This window comes from Necator americanus, chromosome IV (genome assembly GCF_031761385.1).
Source record: "Necator americanus strain Aroian chromosome IV, whole genome shotgun sequence".
Taxonomy (NCBI): Eukaryota; Metazoa; Nematoda; class Chromadorea; order Rhabditida; family Ancylostomatidae; genus Necator; species Necator americanus.
In genome coordinates, this window is record NC_087374.1 from 9,311,941 (window position 1) to 9,333,236 (window position 21,296).

At 39.3% G+C, this 21,296-nt stretch overlaps 2 protein-coding genes across 2 annotated transcripts; both read left to right on the forward strand.

The window, feature by feature from the left end:
- Window positions 1-2,239: 2,239 nt before the first annotated feature.
- RB195_000745 (uncharacterized protein) lies at window positions 2,240-10,364 on the forward strand (the record flags this gene model as incomplete). Its single annotated transcript, XM_064197244.1, has 8 exons — window positions 2,240-2,317; window positions 2,831-2,937; window positions 3,015-3,131; window positions 3,192-3,362; window positions 5,231-5,307; window positions 6,409-6,503; window positions 9,808-9,890; window positions 10,133-10,364. 8 exons carry the CDS (start codon window positions 2,240-2,242, stop codon window positions 10,362-10,364), a joined length of 960 nt encoding a protein of 319 aa, XP_064053125.1.
- Window positions 10,365-11,850: 1,486 nt separating this feature from the next.
- RB195_000746 (uncharacterized protein) lies at window positions 11,851-20,735 on the forward strand (the record flags this gene model as incomplete). Its single annotated transcript, XM_013441299.2, has 13 exons — window positions 11,851-11,928; window positions 12,353-12,496; window positions 12,564-12,704; window positions 12,804-12,941; window positions 13,003-13,158; window positions 16,953-17,192; window positions 17,278-17,366; window positions 18,779-18,890; window positions 18,954-19,079; window positions 19,137-19,225; window positions 20,235-20,353; window positions 20,415-20,512; window positions 20,568-20,735. 13 exons carry the CDS (start codon window positions 11,851-11,853, stop codon window positions 20,733-20,735), a joined length of 1,698 nt encoding a protein of 565 aa, XP_013296753.2.
- Between the last annotated feature and the right edge of the window lie 561 nt (window positions 20,736-21,296).

A 21,296-nucleotide genomic window follows, 5' to 3' on the forward strand; every position in this document is an offset into this window, starting at 1 on the left:
TAGAACGCTCGAAGCCGTATCTTCCGGGTCGTTATTTTACGGCAATTAGGAAGAAATGGACGGAATCACCTTTTTCTCCATAATCTTTAAAGTGAACGTGTTGGCGCATCCTAACCGGATTGATTAGCGCCGGGCATTTTATCCTTTATTCTTCATGAAGCTTCAAACCATGAATCGAACGTTCTCTTGTCTTGAAACCTCGGGATATTTTTTCTACGTCTTCTAATTTTAATAATAATTCTATGTAGTTCTAATTTCTAATAGTGTGCCAGCGAGTTTTCATTAAATAAAAGTTTTATCTAAGAAAATTTGTAATTTGTGGCAAGTTACCATCTCATGAAAGGCGCAAAACCCATTCTAAAACCTGGATCACATGACACGTTGCTTATAACTTTACAATTATTGTGTAGAGCAAACAACGTCCCTTCTCATCCTCTTTTCCTTTTTTCTTCTTTTTTTTCTTTCTCCTGAAATATTGTTTAAAACATAGGTCGACCATTCGAAATTTAGGTTTGCGAGTGAAGCAAAATATGTCACTATCGGCGCTTATGCGAACACAAGCAACTGCGCAAATTTCACACAGGATTAGTTTCATACTTGTTATTTCTGGATACCACTGTCCATTCGGGATCATGAAAAAGTTAAGGAGTCACGAAAAATCACGGGCCATTGTAGGATAGGTGTTCCCCTTCGTACTGCGTTCAATCCGTTCAATCATAGTCTACGAAATCATGGAAGCAAGGCCGCAAAGTAGGTTTGATGGGAGAACTCATGTCCACATAATTCTACTGCAGAGATTTTTTGGATATTAGGGTTGTTTTGGTATATCGATGAAACAAACGCATCAAAAATGCTTTGCAATGCGAAAACAACATATCAGGTGTAGGGGACCCTGTCCTTCAGCATGGACGGCCTTCAATGTGTTAAGCCGACTTTCACCATGATGTGCCTTGAGATTAAAGGCATCACCCCACGAATCTGAGGTGATATGGATTTCAGGTGGAGTATTCGTATACGGACGGGATCGTAGATTTTGGAGAAGTGGGAGATTCCGTCCATTTTTTTTAATTGCCGTAAAAATAGCCCGGAAGATACGGCTTCGGGCGTTCTGGCGCATTATTTTCTACAAGAAGTTCGACTGGAGCGCGCCAGCCTTGTACCGCGCCGCATCTTCCAGGCCGTTTTTAACGGCAATTAGGAAGAAATGAAACCTTCCTCTCCATAATCTACTATCCCTTATAAGAATACTCCACCTGAAATCCGTACCAGTTCAGATTCTTGGGGTGATGCCTCTAAGATACGGTGTAGGGAAGAGGGTGTGTACATGAAACAGTGAATAAGCGTGCGTTGTGTGGCAGACGCGTCGCGTTCACCTGGTTAATGTCGTTCAGGCCCAACCACATACTTTATTTTTACAGAAAAATTGAAGAAGAGGAAAAGTTTTTTTTTTCACTAATACATCTGTTTCCATTTAAAAAAGGTTTTTCTTAAGGTATATGAATGATTTTTTCTATAATTTTTTCTAGGAGTTCTTTAATATGCTACTTGCTTGAAGCTCGTGTTAATACTACCCTCTTGAGACTCGTTCTACGTCACATACATCTAACACAAAAGTACTTTATCTAGAAATAAATAATTAATTCATAAATAATGTCAAGTAAATTTCATGATAAATAATTCATAATAAAAAATTCTTTGAAACCTGTACAACACATGATAAAAATACTATTCTGGACATCTCTTCCATTAATTTAAATAATACAAAATTTTATTCAATGCATAACGCGACAAATTGTTGCCATTTCCCTAAAGGAAGAGCATGATAACAGTAACGTAACATATGTGAGGTTAATTTTCTTCTAAGTTTACTCCAGTTCCATTTCAGTTTTTTAATGCCTTCTTTCTACATCCGTTTCGTTATGGTCGTGTTAAATCCTGCTTGTTTCATCTTTTCAGCGGGACGCTGTTGTTTCCATAACAAATTGGTGGATTTATTATTATTGATATTAATATTATAATCACCATTATTTATGTCATTGTTCTATGTGCTTTTGTCTTTATTTTTTATTCAATACTCCTTCTTTTATTCAATCTAATCTGAACTAAAGTCCATTTCAACTCAGTTGGGGCCAGACTAAAGACTATTTTAAAAATAGTAACGGAGACCCAATTATCGAATGCTCCAATATTTTTATTTGATTTTCTATTTACCTGACTTTGCTCTTACCCCATTAGAAAGATGTTGTCAAATAAAAAAGCCTTTGGCGTATCAATCCGCTTGGGATACGCCACCGCCTTCGGTAACACTTCGGAATCGGTGAGGTTTTACCTTTCCAAATAGGTCCTATACCTCATTATTGACCCCGTAAGGATTAGAGGTTTAGTTACCACTAGCGCGGTATTGAACAATTAATCGTGCAGTCACGGTCGGATCTCTTACCAATTGCGCTACAGCCGCCTAATTAGCCCAGTTAACCAGAAATCATAAATCTATAGAAAAAATAATAGAGAATTAGGAATTGATAAACCAAAAAGGGAAAATGTACGAAAATATTTCATGGATTTTTTTCTGCTTGCTTTCATCATTGTCTGAAATGACGCGTTTCGATTTACGACGTACAACGAGCGCTCACGGACCCGGCGTCCTTGAAATTCGTTTGCAGACCAATAGATAACGATAGTAACACGAGCGAACAACTGTCAGTGCATCACGCGATTTCGCTATCGCGTAGACATCTGTGTCCAAAACTCAAATGTCAAACCACCGAGTGCAGGAGGATAGCACATAGTTTAACTCTTCCGAAAAATTTTTCGGCTTTACCATTTTTAGGTGGAACCGCAGACGTTGCCGAAAGCGCACAAAGATGTGGTTTGTCTTGGATATGCATTGTTGTATGAGGACAAATACACCTTTCAATCCTTGCTTCAGTACTATAGGTGAGTGCAGACATTTAAAGCTGGACAGGGAGTGTCAGTAACTACAGTACCACTAAGTAATTATGTTGTTGATGCAGTCAGCGAAGCGACATGATGGTAGTGTACATCAGTAGCATCAGTGACGAAGTTTTCGAGGAAACAACACCGTACAAGGAGAAGATCGAAATTATTCCCTGGCCGTTGTTTCCGCGCAAGTATCGTTTTAGAAATCCATTATTCCCAGGACTACGAAGATCTGATGACTATGTTTCCAGGTCAAAGTCATCGCCAGACAACATACGTCTGAGTGCACGATCGTATCGTGCAACACAGGCTGCCGCATTCGCTGACTGTTGGCTGCGATTCGCGCCGATATCGCGGCGAATCACGATGAGCGACATTGCTGCTATTCAATTCCGTTCCACTCATATTGAGAAAACCACCGGGTAAACATATAGTCAACAAATCTATGTTTACAAGGTATCAAGGGCGGCTACAAATATACACTGTAGACTTTGCAAAGTTGTTTTTATGAATAGTTTTCTTTTTTGATTTACTAGTCTTATCAAAGGGCAGCTGTAGCGTAGTGGTAAGAGGCCTACGCACTACGCATGCAGTGTCATTGGTTCAAAATCGCCCAAGAACAACAAAAACTTTCATAACTTCGAAATTGAGAAATTTCCGTACCGGGTTTGTTTCGAAAGATGAGGATTAACCTGAAACTGTTGGTAGCCACCGCAAGTTATGGCATAGGCCGTATTTGTTTCCGTAAACCTCACACTATTCTGAATAAAAGTGGATCGCGCTCGAGTATCAGGAAAGGATTGGTCGACATCAGAACTTTTCCTTTATGCTTCACCTCTACCAGAAAAAAACGCTATTTTTTTAGCTCCTATCTTTATTCTTGACTCATTTTGTTGAAAACGATCCATTAAAAACGTTTACCGCTGTAATAACGAGTTTTTATGGTGAACCTTTGTGAAATGTACCTTATAGTGGAACATACCGATAAGAAAACCTTCAGATGACGTTTCACGAGTGTTGTTTTTTTTCTCCTCACGTACGTGAAAACTAGCGTACAGTGTTTCACGCTCTTTGAAAAACGCCTTAGAATGCGTAGAAAAAAGTAACATCGTGACTTCCTCAAAAAATTCCACAATCTTTCGACGCGCCAGTGGCACTGATAATCAAACCACGCGGTGGTCAAACATTGCTGGGTAAACAAAAGATTCGCAATAGAAGTACGCAGCTCAAAGTCTTCGCATATCGTAACCATAGCGTCTGTGAAGGAGGTTTTAAGTAGATCAACAGTTCCTAATTCTTATGCTTTCAGGAACTCGACAGAAGTTGTGTTTTTCTGGATGTTTCAGTGTGTTCTCTTAGAATATTTTATGATTAGACTAATCTTTTTTTGCGAAGAAAACAAAAAAAAAGCTCACAGTATATATTTTGAGCCTAGAGTGAATAATATCCGAACTTTCTTTTGAATTTTGCTCAGTGTGTTGAAGTAATCGGACGAATTCTTTCTAACCTATGGAACTGGAAAACTAATTCCGATGGTCAATAAAATAATTAATTAGTAAAAAGGTAATGCAACAATAATATAAATAAATGACATAATAACAATTAATTAATGAAGAAACTTGCCATTTATTTGCTTAATTGCTCTAATTCGAACAAAAAAAAAACAGCAGCATCAGAAATGAACTGCCGCATATTCGGTCGAACACAAAAACAAATATGTCACAGTTCATTCGCATTTTTTGTGAGTCCCCTCAGAAAACCTCCTTTTACAGTAATAAAATTTTTTGTCTAAAACTTGATTTCTTCTATTTTTCATTGAAACAACGTATATATTCAAGAATTTGAGTTTCTCAGCCGATATTCTCAGAGTCTGAACTATGCAGAATTAAATTAAACATATGAAATTAATTAATAAATTCTTAATCTGACTAAACTATCTCTAAGTAAACTATTGGAAGTAGGAGCTGAATTCCAGATTCTATCGGGTGAACATAGATTTTTTTCTGGGATTTTCTCAGATCACTCATGTACATTCCGGAGCGTTAGTTGTGTAAGGAAAATGGATGTTTTCTGATAGTTTACGAGTGCAACGACCAAAGGGCATTCGGAGGTCGTCGTCCTCCACGCGTGTCTGTCGTTGCCAAACAATCTTTCGTCGATGACGTCACCGCGGCGGGTTTTCGCTCCCAGAGGATGCACGGGATTTTTCGTCATTTTCTCCACTATGCTAATAACAAATGTCTTATTTTGTACAGTATTGATCTGTTTTTTTTTTCAAAGAATATTTCAGTGATTCCATATTCAAACATCTCTATCCATCATGGACAATCGCACAGCTTCTCACTCATCGAATCGTTAGCAGTGAATGTGAGTTCAGAAGAAAAAGATGTCCCCGCTTTCATTTAAATGTGCATCCTATTTATTTGTGTTTCTAATGCGGTGTTATTGCTAGTGAGGTCCCTAGGGGAATTACTGATTGCTATGGATCATTAGTGATACCGAGTGATACATTATTTGGCTTTAGGGCTCAAAATAAGAAGTAAAACTAATTATAAAAGCACAAATTCAAGTTAATAAGCTTAATTTAGTAGTAGATTCAATTTAGAAGCGTTTTAGAAAGTTTTAGGAAATTTTAGAAGATTTTTTTAGGTTTTAAAGGTTTCAAAATAAAAATAATCTGGTCATTGTTCTGTATTTGTGAATTTAGGTGTATTCCTCTCTGTAAATAGAATACCTTGAGGGCAAAAAGCCTTTTTTAACTGTCTTCCGTTGTGGACTGACGGATTATGAAAGAGGGCTGAGTTAGGTAACCCTTCCCCCAACACCTAAGTAAAAAATCCAAAGCAAAACAAATATAATGTCATGACAGCAGCTAAATCTTTATCTGTAAAATTATCCGAAACTTACACATATTTTGTTCGAAAAATTACCTATTTAATTAATTAGAGGAGTGGGTTAAGAAGTGGAAAACCGAAAATTTTGTGCTTTAAATGTTTTTAGCTTCAAATAGAGGAACTTTCGCTGCTCTTTTCTTGTATTTTTCGTCCTTTTCGAACTTTTCAGAACTTCAGTAGTAAAATCTGCGTTCATTTTCAAATTGGACAGGAATGTGTATAAATCACTTGGTACTATTGTAGTGCTAGTTGCATGTTTTCGTTTTATTTTCGCTTTGAAAAACCCTAATGTCAATGTCATTGAAATCAATATCTGTTTCCATGAAAATTTCATCAACGGACCAATTATCGCTACCCAATTACGACTAATTCATCGATTAAGCCGCTTCATAGCATTACAGTAATCCCACCAATTAGTATATTGGAATTTTAAGCTTCTTTTTTTTGGACATGTCGGTCGCACATTGGAAGTTCTTTCAACCCTCATCATGAATGGTTGGTGAGCGTCCGCGATAAGCAGTAACAAGATGAGACTTACGTATTCCTGAACGAACAAAGAGATAACTTATTGCAGACGACGATATCACAATAGCCGAACGATGCTATACTCGTAAAAAAGCGTTTCGTTGGCGTACCGATTGCCAACCGATGGTTCCTGGAGCGAAAAATGTAAGTCACCGCATCATATAGAAAGTTCATCGACTTCATCGACCTTGAGAGTAGGTTTTTTCGGGGAAATCCCTACGGGACGTCATCGTCCATGTCCCTAGTGTAAAGGGGAATGACGAGGGGCGCGACTAACGCGGTTTGGCGGATCATTCGTGAACACCACCACGTTCGATTCAGTGTGGCCGAGCGCTAATCACATACACTTTCTCTGGTTACACTCTTTTTTTTTTGGACCGTGTTTGTGGTCGCAAAACGATAATGTGATGGATCAATCAATTTCATACACATAACACCGCATAGGCAAAGTTTTCTATAGTAGAAATACCAAATTCGAGATTATACATGTTTCCCGTAATTTTGCGGATGAAAAGACGTGAGTGAAGAGGCTACGAATTGATAGTTATTCTTTGTCTGATCAGTTCTCTGCGTTATTTGACTGAACGATAAGAAAACGCACATGGTGAATAGAACGAACAAAATTGCACCTTACGTACATAATTGATACGCATTACGATCAACTTTGGAGGAATTCCGTAAACGAATCGATTTTTTTCTCTTGTCAAGTTCAACTTGTAGGTGTCCTCTCCTTATCCGATTGCTTGAAAAATTTAGGATTATCCTGGGAAACAGAAAAAAACATGCTCAGAAAGGGCTCGTATTTTAGATAAACAAAGAATCATCCGAGTTGCGTACCAACAGTCCCTATGCGAAAAAAGTAAAATTCTTTCCATTCCTGGGTACGAATGGCATGAGGTCCCCAAATCTTAAATTTTATGATTCTTTCTATTTGATGCAACGTGTAACAGAAACGTAAATGAAGAATAATTATCTCTTTTTTGATCTAATAAGCAAGATTACTATATTACTGCAGTAAGAATATTACTACATGTATAACATCATATTATACCTACTATAGCAATCAAAACTTACTAGTATTCTAGAGAAGATGGAGGGAACCAACAACGATTTAAATCCTAGCAAATTTATATTCTAATCTCAACTTGATCATCTCACATTCTTTTCAAATACATTTTTTTCTTGGAAAGAATTTATATGTATTAAATTGTTCGGAAACTCATACAAGAATGTGAATGCAAAAATTTCTCCAGTTTTTTATTGAGCGCTTGATTTTTATATACTAAAAAAGCTTTTTTTCTATGGTTTAATCTAATTATGATTAGATAAGTATGTTTTTTGAAATGGGTTTTATAGGCTAGAAATTAAAACATCTAAAAAGCAGTTCCGCCGGATTTATTTTTATGACTTCAAACTTGGTCGTAGTGCTGCTCAAACTACTCGAAACATCAATGAAATGTGGGCCGGAAGAGTGTTAACAAAAGCCAAAAATTCTGTCTCGGAGAGCTCATCCTGAAAATGGAAAATGATTGCTGTTTGGTGGTCTGCTACTGGTGTAATTCACCATAGCTTCTTGGATCCGGGTGAAACAATTACAAAGCGAAGAATGTTTAACAATTCGAAGAAATGCACCAGAAGTTCCAACGTATTCGTCTGGAATCGGTCAACAGAAAAGGTCCAGTGTTTCTGTTTCGCTGGTACCGTCACGGTGGAGCGTAGGAACCACCGCTTGGAATGAGGACCACTAGACCACAGAGAATTGCAGTAATCAGTGGTGCTAACAACTCTCCCATCCCCCTCTCGATCCTAACCGGCTGCACTCCACCGCACCGCTTCGAGCCGCTTATGCAATTGCACCGAGTTTCAGGTCGTTTTGAAATTACAATATTATTATTTGTGAGAAAATACCTCGCTGCTCCACATGACAGTTGCGTTTTGATTTCTTAATTTTATTGTTTCTTGTTTTGATTAAGTATGATTTCTTGATACTGAAGAAAAAACCACGACTTAAACCTAAACCGAATGTTTCATTCATCTCTCATTTTTATTAATTATTCAATTATTATTCTTTGTTTGTTATTTATCTAATTACTTGTCGTATATTTTGAAGGGAGTTCGTCTAAAGTTTTCTGAAGCGCAAGAAAATTTTGAAAGTTCAAAGATTCTGCTACAGGAAAGCTTTGCTTCATTAAATTTTTGTACTACAGGCTTGTACTTTTCGTCGGGCTGAGAAAACGAAGCACACTGATAAGTGTGGCAACAGCCCCAATTTTCGTAACGAAAACTGCCGTAGCTTTAATTAAACTAAGAAAAAATACTGAGGTTTCCCCTCTGAGATTCCTTTGAAAATACCAGTGATTTTTGTCTATCCTACTGCAAAGACTCTCTTTTGAAATGAGTAAATGTTAATGAACAAAAATTTTTGAAGGGAACTGAAATATCGCCACCGTTTCCTTATTCTCAGTACATATACAGTTACATAAAACTGTTGTAGGCTCCCCACTTCTTTAAACATTGCCAAGCTTTCAGAAGAAAGCTACTCGACAGATCCAGGTCAAGTGGCCGTAAGCCTTCGCGCTAAACTCACCTTCATCCTGAAAAACGTGACTAGTCAAATACATTTTCACGATAAGGATATGCTCCTGTGTGATTTTTTTAATCCCTACAAAGACATTTAGCGACGCCTGAGGAGGATTCTTCATTACTTACTTCAGCACTTGCCTGATTTCACATTATTTTATAGTTTATTTTTTTTTATTTTAATTTTTTTAATTTTAATCTTTTTCACGTTAATTTTTCGTCTTTTTCATCCATTTGCGCACATGTATCGTCAAAAAAGAAAACACAGTGCAGGAATGAAAGCACTATTTATGCATGGTATTTTCTTGAAACAAAAAAAAAACCGTTCTGATGTAAGTTATTCGTGGTAAGAAAGCTGAACGTTCTCCTCTCATTATAGAGGGACGACGTTCCTCTGCGAGAGCTGCTCTCCGATGCTGTACGTTTTGTATGGGTCAATTCCAAGTCCAATTCAAACCAAACAAACTTGTACAGAACCTTGGTTATTTCAAATGTTCGAAATAAATCATTCTAATGATGGTTTTCTCTGAACATGTGTAGCGCAGTCGGTGAGTGGTTCAACTATGGCTGCACGATCGATCGATGGTTCAAATCCGCCCCAATGCAAACCAAACTTTCATCTTTCCCGTATACCAGATTTGTCTAGGAGTACAAAAACACTGTCTCGAATCTCCGGTTTGCCCTCATAAATCATTGTATACGCTAGATACGCGTTCGTAAACCTCAAACGATTCTGAATTGAAGTCGAACGCGTAGATACATCTCCATACGAATTGATCAACGCCGCGCACCTCATACTTTATCCTTCACTGATGTTTTTACTTGGAAATCTTCACATCGCGCATACCTGACATAGTACATTTTCCAGTTCTCGAGCGTCGAACAGATTTCACTGAGAAAATCCAACTTCCATCCGGCGGTAACAAATGCCTACCAAACAAACATTGGACGGTAACATTCCACTTTCAGATAAAGTTCTAGATATAGGTGGATAAAAACGACATGAACCCTGGTGCAGTGGCGTAAGCGGCTGCGGTCGAAACGTTGCGGTTGGCATCCGGACACCATTCATCGCTGCAACTCGCAATGGTCCCACCACGATTCCATCCGCCACCTCCACCGAGCTTCATGTCGTTTTGACCACTATATACTACAACCTCTACGAAATATCCTATGCAACCTTTTTGTTTTAGATGTGTTTCACATAAACCTCTACCAGAAGAGAAGCGAACAGTGATGAAATTGGAATTCGACTTGGATAAATCCAGACGAGAACTTGATCCATGCGAACTATGGCTTCGGAGGGATAATATGAAATGCCGAGTGGCTGTCGACTACACAAATATGATGTTTCGTGAACGTTTAAAGATCAGCGTTGTTAAAAAGAGGAGTTTGCTCACATTCTCACATGGTTGCCACTTATGATGTACTTTTACTCCCTATCCATAAAAATTTTATTCTTCTTAGAATCAGCTACACTAACATTTTGTCATTGAGCTACTGGTGTTGAAATGAATTGAAGTTAGTCGTTCTTATGCTTCTTCTCTCTCGCTAAGAAAAAAAAAACTTATTTTTTAAATTGAAATTTACTGATGCGTCTAATTGTAGAATATCATAACGATTTATATGTAACCTATTAAATATTGAAAATAAAGCAGAAATGCACCATGCATGATAAATCCTGTGTCAATAAAAAAATCTTTACGACAGCAGAAACCTACTGAACTGATAAGCCCGGTGATTATCACCAAATTGCCACAAACGAAACAGAAACGGTTCCTGGAATCAATGGAATCAATCAAGTGTGCGCAAGCATCGAAACCACGCTATCCATTCGGGTCCCCAGCGATCAATAACCAATATAGACGGAGAACTCGTCATCATGTACTTTGTTTGTTGTTACAGCGAATATTTTCGGTTTTGATTCCGATTACTGTGTTTGGCTGTGGATACGCTGTTTTTCTGCATAAAATGAAAATATGATGGATGATTTTCTCAAATCTCTCTCTCATTTTTTCATATCCAGAAGGGAAGGGAACGGCGCAGTTCTACGAGGTTCGTGATCTACCACCAGAACAGAAAGAAACTTCCAAACTATATTTGATCATGCCAAAGCCTTTTTCACTCATCGCTAATAAAATCACTTTTTTTCTTAATGAAAGAAAGTGAAAAATTACGAAAGGCTAAATTGCTCACAACTTTTGGTCAAAATGGTACAATCTCTTTTCATCCAGAATTCCACCCAATAAAAGCCAATCCCAATAATCATTCTTTGCTCTGCTGAAAATATCGAAAACAACATTTGGGATACGTAGTCGACAGTAATCCTCGCGGACACTACTCATTTTTATGTGGAATTGAACATTGCCGACTACTCTCGGAAGTTTCGCTGCGATTCTCGGAAACTACGTCCAGAAATCTATTTATTATTCGAGAGAAACCATATCGAAAATCTATTCGAATGTTCCGCTAAGGACGTTTTGTTGAGGAGTCAAAAAATAAATGAGAAAAATACACAGGAGAAGATCTGACTGACCCTCTTGACTGACCGACGGCTTTCCCGCCGAGCGATGCCAGTGTCGCTTAAATTATTCTTCAGGTAAATTCTTTTCTTTAATAAATAAATGAGAAAACCCGAATCAAGAGTTAATTCCTCATCGTAACGACCTCTATGAGGAGGTGGAGCGAGGTGGACGAAGAGCATAAGAGACGGGATTCGTTGACGATCGCATCGCAATGTTCCGATCAACTTGGCAAGGTCGCCGTTTACGAATCGATGCTGTAGTCTTTGATCTCACAGTTGTTAGCGATCCTCGTTTCTCTCGAAAATTTGGGATGAAAAGCGATCTCTCACCTCTGCTCTGGAGGCGGGGTTTCGGGCGTCAACCCGCTCCCCCACGCAGTCGGTCCTATGCCACGTGCTGAAGGCGATTCTTCTCCAGTCACCATATCATGCACTGAAGCTGTCTGTACTGAGATGCCCAGTAGGGTGAGACGGCCGCCGGCGCTTCGCACAACTCCTACTACTACTCACACTTCTCTTTTTAGTATATGTCTAAGGACTACGTTAATTACCTCGACCGCTTACTCTTCCGATATAGTAGGAGTAGTTCGAGGTTTGACCTCAGTTGTTTTCGACTCCACTACCAGTTTTCCAACTCCTATTGATTTCTTTGAGTTCTGGAGGTTTCGTTTCATATTTGCTGCGAATCAGCCATTAGAGTGATATTAAAGTAATACTGAGAAGATCTCTGGTCCCTTACTGGCTGTTGTTATTGCTGTTGTAATCATCTTGTTCTTCTCCCTTCCTGATTAGGATTCGCTGTGACATATTGAGATTCTGCTCCAGCAACCGCATTCGTCTAGCTGGTCTAGTTGTTCTTCCTTTCATTACTTAATATTGTATTTTATAGGGGATGCTAAGTACATTGGCACGAACATCGGGCCGTCTGATCTCCAGACGTGCCCTCTCGTCAGCGGCTCAAATGGATGCTCATGCGCAAGTCATCGATGAACAGAAACCAATGGAAGAGCAAAGCAACCCATCGTTCTTCAAGGTTTGTCGCTAGGACCTAATCCCGAGGTGGCTGTAGTCATCATGAATAAAGGAATATTAAATTCCAGATGGTTGACTACTACTTTGACAAGGGAGCGACCGTAATTGAGCCAAAATTAGTAGAAGAGATGAAGTCGAACTCAATGAGTCTCAAAGATAAGAAGAACCTCGTCAGCGGTATCCTTAAGTCAATTAAGCCAGTGAACAAGGTGAATGGATGACACGAGAAAATAAAGAATTTGAGCTCATTTTCAGTTTTTTTTCTGAAGAGACTACCAGAGTTCCCATCCACCAACTTTCCCTTCTAGATCTTGTACATAACTTTCCCTATTCGTCGTGACAACGGAGAGTTCGAAGTGATCGAGGCATGGCGTGCACAACACTCCGAACACCGCACTCCTACCAAAGGAGGTATCCGTTACTCGCTTGACGTGTGCGAGGATGAGGTTCGTGTGTTTTACTTCTTTTCGGTGGCCACAGCTTCTGAAGGTAGCTTCCATATCTCAGGTGAAAGCGTTGTCAGCTCTGATGACCTACAAATGTGCTGTTGTCGATGTGCCATTCGGTGGAGCGAAGGGAGGTGTGAAGATCGATCCGAAAACCTATACCGATTACGAGATTGAGAAGATCACTCGTCGTATCGCTATTGAGTTCGCCAAGAAGGTTAGTCACCTCCGATAGCGGTAGAGTAAACTTCTAAAACAACTCCGTTTTCTTACGATCTTGAATCGACGTCATGCTACGGTGAGGTGATTCGAAGACGATGACGAGTGCGCCGAAAAAAGGAAATTCAGGGAAAGTAAAATGCTTTTGCAAAATATAGACCTAAATATCCGCGTGCGCTGCGAGAATTCTCTGCTTTACCATTCACGAGGAAAAATATTTTATCTTGATCGAAAAAAACACTTAATATAGTGTTTGTGGTTGGAAGAACAAGAAAAAAAACTAGCAGAAGACAAAACGTCGCTGCAGAAACACTTGTTTTTTTTTTGTTGTTTATCACCACGATTCATACCCTTACTGTCAAAATGGGAATAACGGTAATGGATTGATTGCACGTACGTGTACGAAAAACGTTGCGATGTAACCGAATTTTATCGTTTGCACGAACAGATGAACTTTGTCACGTTGCGTCTTTGGTACTGTCGATATCATTGTTACATCGACACGTGTCCGTCACTGTGAATCCCTCCGTCCATGGGGTGAGTGCAGCGTGGATGAAATCGCCATATTAGCTGAAATCAGAAAATCAAACTGTGTGTGAATCCTTTTTAGATGTAAAGGGTAGAAGAATGTTGATATAAAATTTAGTGGAGAAGGTCCCATTTCTGTGGACTTTGTTTTAAGATCACTGACATGGAATTCATTCCCTCCCTAGGCGTAGATTTAGTGAGTGACAAGTTAAAAAATATAAAATATGTTTCAAAAAGTAGAGTGAAAAATAAAGTAAGAATCAAAAAGTAAATATTTTGTAGAAAGCAACACGAATTGAATCTTTCTGTTAGGAGAAATCTGGTGGTTGAATTTTTTTTAGTAAGCATGAGTTGATTTTTTTTTGTTATGAATTACATTATTTTTATTATAACCTATGAATTTTTACAAATAGGAAATAATTATGCAAGTTGTTAGTCTTTTCGAAGAGAATGGGTGGTGGTTGGATTTCCTCTTAGGTGAAAATAACAATAAAATCCATCAAATTTCCAGTGATATAGAAATAAAGTGGCAGTATCAAACTAAAATTGTATCAAATTTCCCTCACTATTTTTCATGCCGTTCGAAAAAAAAAACAATAACATTGAACTATAGAGTTTATAGTCATTCCTATTATAAACATAGGAATTCCCCAAACATTTATGCACTTCGTCTCATGATTCGCTCATAACAATAGGTCATTTCCTTCTTGTGCCCGTAAAGTTCGAGTGCTACGTGTGCCCTAACGAAGAAACATTTCCTGTTTACTTACAGAGAATTTCTCTCTAAAATCAAGTTTTTTTTTTCGAGTACTTTGTATGTGCTGCGAATTTTGATCGCTGCCTTTCACTTGCGCATCCGTTTTCGCAACCAAAAGCACTATCGCTGGAATTCTAAACAAATAAAGACATCGCGTGAACAAAATAACCGATGAAACACCAGATCCATAGAATATGTATGGTTTTCGGAGCAGAAATAAAGAATCTAATGATCACCGTGGCACAGGTTCCGCTACCTGCACGATCGATCGGAGGTTCGAATCCGCCCTGCAGCCTTCACCCTCCGGGTCGATAAATTGGTACCGACTTGTCTGGAGGATGCACTCTTGACTCGGCTGCCGCTCATTATAGGCCGATACACGTTCGTAACCCAACGATCTGAATTAAGTGAACGGGGCGCATCCGGGATTTTAGCCGAAACTTTATCCTTTATCCTTCATCCTTAATGATCACCTGATCTGGCATAGCTAACTTCTCTCCTTTACCCCAATCAACATGAGATTCTGCTTAATGAAGTAACACTTCCCGCAAGGATTATGAATTATAAATGATCATTCTTCCGGAAATCAATTACTCTTGTTTTCGCGCAATCACAGCCGCCTTGAGTTAAACGATGAGCTGAGACTTCTCAGCTGAAACTGATATCTTCATTGCTAAAGAATTATATAAATTTTATTTATATAAATTTGGGGAGTTAGTGGGAAATACTAAAAGATAAACAACGGATTCGGTGACCTAACTACCGTAACCACTACTAGCGAACAATTTTTTTTGTTGTTGTTGAAATAGTTTTCTCGCTACATCATAATATCCATGGCAGAAGATGTAGAAATGTTCATAACCAGGACAAGTTTGGTCTCCAACAGAAAAGCCTGCGCTCCAGCTCTTGACTGAGATTGTTGTATTGTTGTATCGTGCAATCGGGGCGTTATTTCTTTTCAGTTGTAGGGAAAAAAGTTCAGGAAATCACCCTTTAATTTTTAGTAATTTTTATTGCAACAATATGTCTCTGTGTTCGTGGGTGATTTTTCTTCCTTTCCGTTCCAGATACTCGAACTTTTGATAACGTGCTAAAAAGGTGACCACAACTGCACAGACATTAGTTATACGATTCGCAACCACTGCTGTAAAAAAACAGTTGGCGATTACCGTAACTGCCACGAAACACCAAAAAAAAGTAACGATCATACGTTGATAACAACAATCCGTAGCCGAAGAGGGAGCTAATATTTTTAGTAGTGAAGGATATGATTTGCTTTATAGTCCCCGTAAATAACTTCGAAAAAAAATGAAAACTTGAAAGATATTTGGCAGTTTTCTTATCACCACCGCTGCGTCCAAATTTAAAATGTCTATATAATGTCTATAAAATAAATAGAATGAACAAAATGCAATTAAATTACGTCGTTCATTTGCAAAGTTTCCGATTCATGTTAGATTATTCTTGAGAAGAAAATCTTTAGAGATGCATTCTGGGGTATCCTTTATCCTATGCAAGAGCCAAAGTAATATCAGAGACTTATTGAGGCCCCTTAGCAATTACTTTAAAAGTTTTTCTTGAAAAAAGCTAAAATCCAAAGAAAACCTAAAAGTCTAATGCATGAAGCAGCGTCTTATCTCGCAGAACTCATTCGAGGATCTGTAGAGTCGCTGTCTTATGTGTTCAACCACGTAAGCACGACGCGTCTGTCGCAACGCAAAGTCTCTCTCTACTTGACACGCATACTGCATCCTATCTCTTTATTGCCTAAAAAGAAGATGAATCGTGGTTGCCTTGTAGAACGGATCAGATCTGGATACCTGTATTTTACAGTATTACTATTTTGCTGGATTTCGCCACAACCGTGAATGTAGCTGAACAAGAAAAAATGAGAAAATTCTGAGAATGAAGCAGGAGAATGCATTCATTCTACATCATGCGAACCTAGCGCATCTATTTTTTTATGCAACGAGTAGTTTTCGGGAAAACTGGCGAAACTTAGGCGTTTGTCCATATACGGACCTGTGATCATTCTGGCTTAATGTTAATCTCGAGAAAAGAGAGAAAGTTCGGGAAGTTATCATTTACGTTTCGGATTTTCAAGCTTTAAAGTGACTTAGAGAAGCTAAGCGTCTTTGTCAGAAGCATTAAAGGAATATGGATTCTTAGGAGAGATGAGGGGGCGAACAAGCGTAGGAGCGATGAGCTATCTCGCAGTACGAGATATCCACCAAGGCTGCGATTTTCCTAACCTATTAGGCGCAGCTCAGATCATAATCTTCTAATCTTTACCCAAATTTAAATTTGATTTAATCCAACCATAATTCTAATCTTTTGCACGATTGTGATATATTCAGAGATGATTTCGAGTTAAAAGAAAACGTTACGATAGTTGAATCCTACAGAAAAAGGTTTTCTTTCTTAGGTTGTTGAGAAATTTAAAAAAAAAACGACGTTTTTAACCATGTTGAAACTCTGCAATCATATTCTTCAAGGTGGATATTTAGGGCTTCCTTGGACCCGGAGTTGACGTACCAGCACCTGACATGGGAACCGGAGAACGTGAAATGGGTTGGATCGCTGACACCTATTCGCAGACCGTCGGCCATCTTGACCGAGACGCGTCCGCCTGCATCACTGGAAAGCCAATCGTTGCTGGTGGTATCCACGGACGAGTATCTGCAACTGGCCGAGGAGTATGGAAGGGTCTTGAGGTGTTCTGCAAGGAAAAGGAATATATGGACAAGGTGTATATAAATATCCGATCATCGGTTTCTTATTTCTCTATTGATCTGCTTGAGTTTCAGACCAGAAGAAAAGGTTATATTTTAGGTTGGACTTGCACCTGGACTAGCAGGAAAGAAAATTATTATCCAAGGTTTCGGTAATGTAGGATTGCACACCATGCGATACTTGCACAGGTAATTTTCTAATATTTTTCATCACTATCGCACAGGCGCCGTTCATTTACGCAGGGGATTTGGTAAATCAATTCAATCCACAGCTCCAGTCCATATGGATACACATTTCGCATAGCGCTGTCACGGGTGGCCCTGGTAACATAGGTGGTATTTTTAGCGGAGACGGCAAGACTCCTTTGATGATCGCACAGGAAGTATCATAGATTTACGTAAAAGATAACTTTGCGATCGATAACAAATCTAAGGCATCATGTAATCTTGTCTCGAAGACGGAATCTTCTGGAAATATATTAGTTACTCTAAAAGAGTTCTGTGTGAAGTGATGAACGCTGATGATCTCCTGACGGATAGTTCTGAAGCGAATGCAGTTGAAGCTTTTTATACACCGGCGGATCCTACGATAGGATTCGAAGATCATAACTTTTTGTTTTCATTTAGTAACTTGTCTATTGTAGCCAAAGTGCCAGATATTGAATTATTTTTTGTCCTTGATAAAGTTGAGGAGAAAGTCGTTCATTTCATAGAATCTTTTAGCTTAAAGGCATCACCCCACGAATCTGAGGTGGTGCAGATTTCAGATGGAGTATTCGTATACGGGACTGCAGGGATATATACGTATACGGGATTATGGAGAGGTGGGTGATTCCGTTCATTTCTTCCTAATTAAAAAACGGCCCGGAAGATACGGCGCGCGCACAAGGCTGGCGCGCTCCAATCGAACTCCCGGTAGAAAATAGTGCGCCAGAGCGCCTGAAGCCGTATCTTCCGGGCCGTTTTTTTACGGCCATTAGGAAGAAATGGACGGAATCACCCTCCTCTCCATAATCTACTATCCCTTATAAGACTACTCCACCTGAAATCCGTACCACCTCAGATTCGTGGAGTGGTGCCTTTAAAAGAAGGAAATTACCCGGCGTTTGTGATTTTTGTCTATGTTTGTTTTCATGTATGCTTTTATCAGCAACTTTCTGGGATGATCGACACCTTTCTTTGAGATAAAACTAAGAATTCATGTCTTCGATGAGACGTCATCCCAATGCGATTAATCACGACCAAACATCTTATCCCTTTTATCCTTTATCAGCAAAATACGCAAAAAGTAGCATCTAAATAGTAAAACATCACGGTGTTAACCGTTTCACCTCTTCCTGGATTTGAGAGTGAATTAGGAAAAATTATCTGTGCTACTTCTCTAATTTCCAGCTTAACGCTTAATTCTCTCCACGCTTTTCCAATCTCCAGTTTACGTTCATGGTGATAGATTAGATGAAATTGCGAGAGATGGAGTTTGTCCCCACAGGATTTCTTCAGATCAGGCTGACCTATCCAGAAAAATCCCTTGACATGAGATCTCAGACGGTTTCAGAACAGTTTTTTTTTTGTTTTTAACACAACCTCTATTTTTCGTTTAGAGCCGGAGCCAAGATCATTGGAGTACAAGAATGGGACTGCGCAATTCAAAACCCTGAAGGTATTCATCCTAAAGAACTTGAGGATTGGAGAGACCAGAACGGAACCATCAAGGTAAACCTGCCAGTCACAGGTTGTATGTCGCACACTGCACTTTTAACGAGCTATCCTATCTAGAACTTCCCCGGTGCCAAGAACTTCGAACCATTCACTGACCTCATGTACGAGAAATGTGATATCTTTGTTCCGGCTGCTTGCGAGAAGGCCATCCACAAAGAAAACGCCAACAGGATCCAAGCTAAGGTACGGCCAGGAATTTACAATTAAGACGGATAACCTCTCATTTTCGTCGAAATTTAGATTGTCGCCGAAGCTGCCAATGGACCTACCACCCCTGCTGCCGATAAAATTCTTCTCGAGCGTGGCAACTGCCTCATCATCCCTGACATGTAGGTTCAGACAGAAATGGTGTGCTAAGCTATTTTTAGAATTGAGTGAGGTGTGTATTCCTAGTTTTATGGTGTTATGATGCTAAAGTGCAGAAAAAAAGTTTAATACTAAAGTTAGCGTTTGCTAGAACTTGCGATGATGAGATTTTCTGATTTTGGATAGTGGTTAGGTATATAGTTAGTTGATTATTTAGTATAATTAGCTCATTAATTAATTACTATGGTAACGTGTTTTGCAATAGTGGCAGAAAATATGAAACTCCCTCTAAATGCAGGAATCGCCGGTTCATCCGACGAAGAAACTCTTTACATCCATAGGAATAGTGGAATAAAAGCCGTTGAAGTGAATCCTATCGCCATCATTATGGATGTAGAGCATTGATTCATTGGACATATTCCAAACTAATCCCACTTTACGAGTTTTCATCCCATCAATTCTACAAATGTTAACAGTTGCCTCGTCGGGTAAACTGAGGCTTTTAGATTCCTCATGTGGTGTACTTCAACGTTTTCCCACTATTGAAAAGTACATTCAATGCTTTATCTCCTGGGGAAAAAGTCCAAAGAACGCGAGTATTTTCCCGAATGCTACCGTTGAATTTTAATCCACGCCTCAATGCTTCTACCGCATCCCGTATTGGAAGACGTAAACCCTTCGGACTTCGTGATTGTGTTAAGTGTTCGTTCATAGAACCTAAATCAGTGAAAGTATCTCTTGTACTAGCCCCATCTTCCCATTTAAGTACAAAAGTGCTGGAGGAAATTTTAAGTAGTAAGTTAAAGACTGAGAAAATCACCAATGTTACCATGCATTTTGAGCACTCAGGCATTCAGCAACGGTTCAACAAAAGATCCCTAACATTTTCCGCTGTTTCTTCAGTAACCTACTTCTTTTCTACTCGATAATGGAAAATTCACAAGAACATCGCACTTTCAGAAATGATTTCTTGCTTCATGCATGACCATTTTTTCCATTGTTCTTAGAAACAAATTGTAATGTTTTTTTTAGGTATGTGAACTCCGGCGGTGTGACTGTATCCTACTTCGAATGGCTAAAGAACCTCAACCATGTCTCTTACGGCAGACTTAGCTTCAAATATGATGAAGACTCCAACAGAATGCTTCTTCGTTAGTGATTTTACGTGTCGACGCTTTGGACATTCCATTGGCTCCATATATTTGATTTCAGAGTCCGTACAAGAATCCTTGGAAAAGGCTATCGGCAAAGAAGCTCCAGTAACACCAAACGACGCGTTCGCATCCAAGATTGCTGGAGCTAGCGAGAAGGTGAAGAGGACACAGTGAATCTCCGCGAAACTTGGAGAGGAATCACAATTTTCAGGATATTGTCCACTCGGGTCTCGAATACACAATGACACGTTCCGGTGAGGCCATCATCCGTACCGCTCACAAATACAACCTCGGCTTGGATATTCGTACTGCCGCCTACGCTAATTCGATTGAGAAAGTCTACAACACGTACCGAACATTGGGTTTCACCTTCTCATAAAGTGTAACTCGTTGTAAGTAACTTCCTGCGAGCATTCATCCCCTCCTGGATGTGGCCTTTCATGCATGATTCTTGGAATTCACTCTGTTAGGGATTGTTATCACGTATTGCCTTTCAATGTAGTGAGATCTTAGTTTTGCACGGTTGTTTCATTATAATACAGATTATTTATTATTGTTTTTTGGTGTAGAAAACCAAATCAACAACATTCACACACTAGAATATGATTATTTAGATTAGGATGATACCTCGGCGAAGATGCGGGTAATCGCGTCAGGCGATGACATCAGCCCGCCGATTAAAGGCATCACTTCACGAATCTGAGGTGGTGCAGATTTCAGGTGGAGTATTCGTATACAAGATGGGAGACTACGGAGAGGGGGGTGATTCCGTCCATTTCTTCCTAATTGCCGTAAAAAACGGCCCGGAGGGGTTGTGGGTTTAGCGCAGCTGGTAAGAGGTTCTGCCGTCTGCGCGACCGATCGATGTTCGAAACCCCTCTTGTGTCGACCGAGCCTTTGCTCCCTCCGGAGCCAATAAATTGGTGCCAAACTTGTCTGC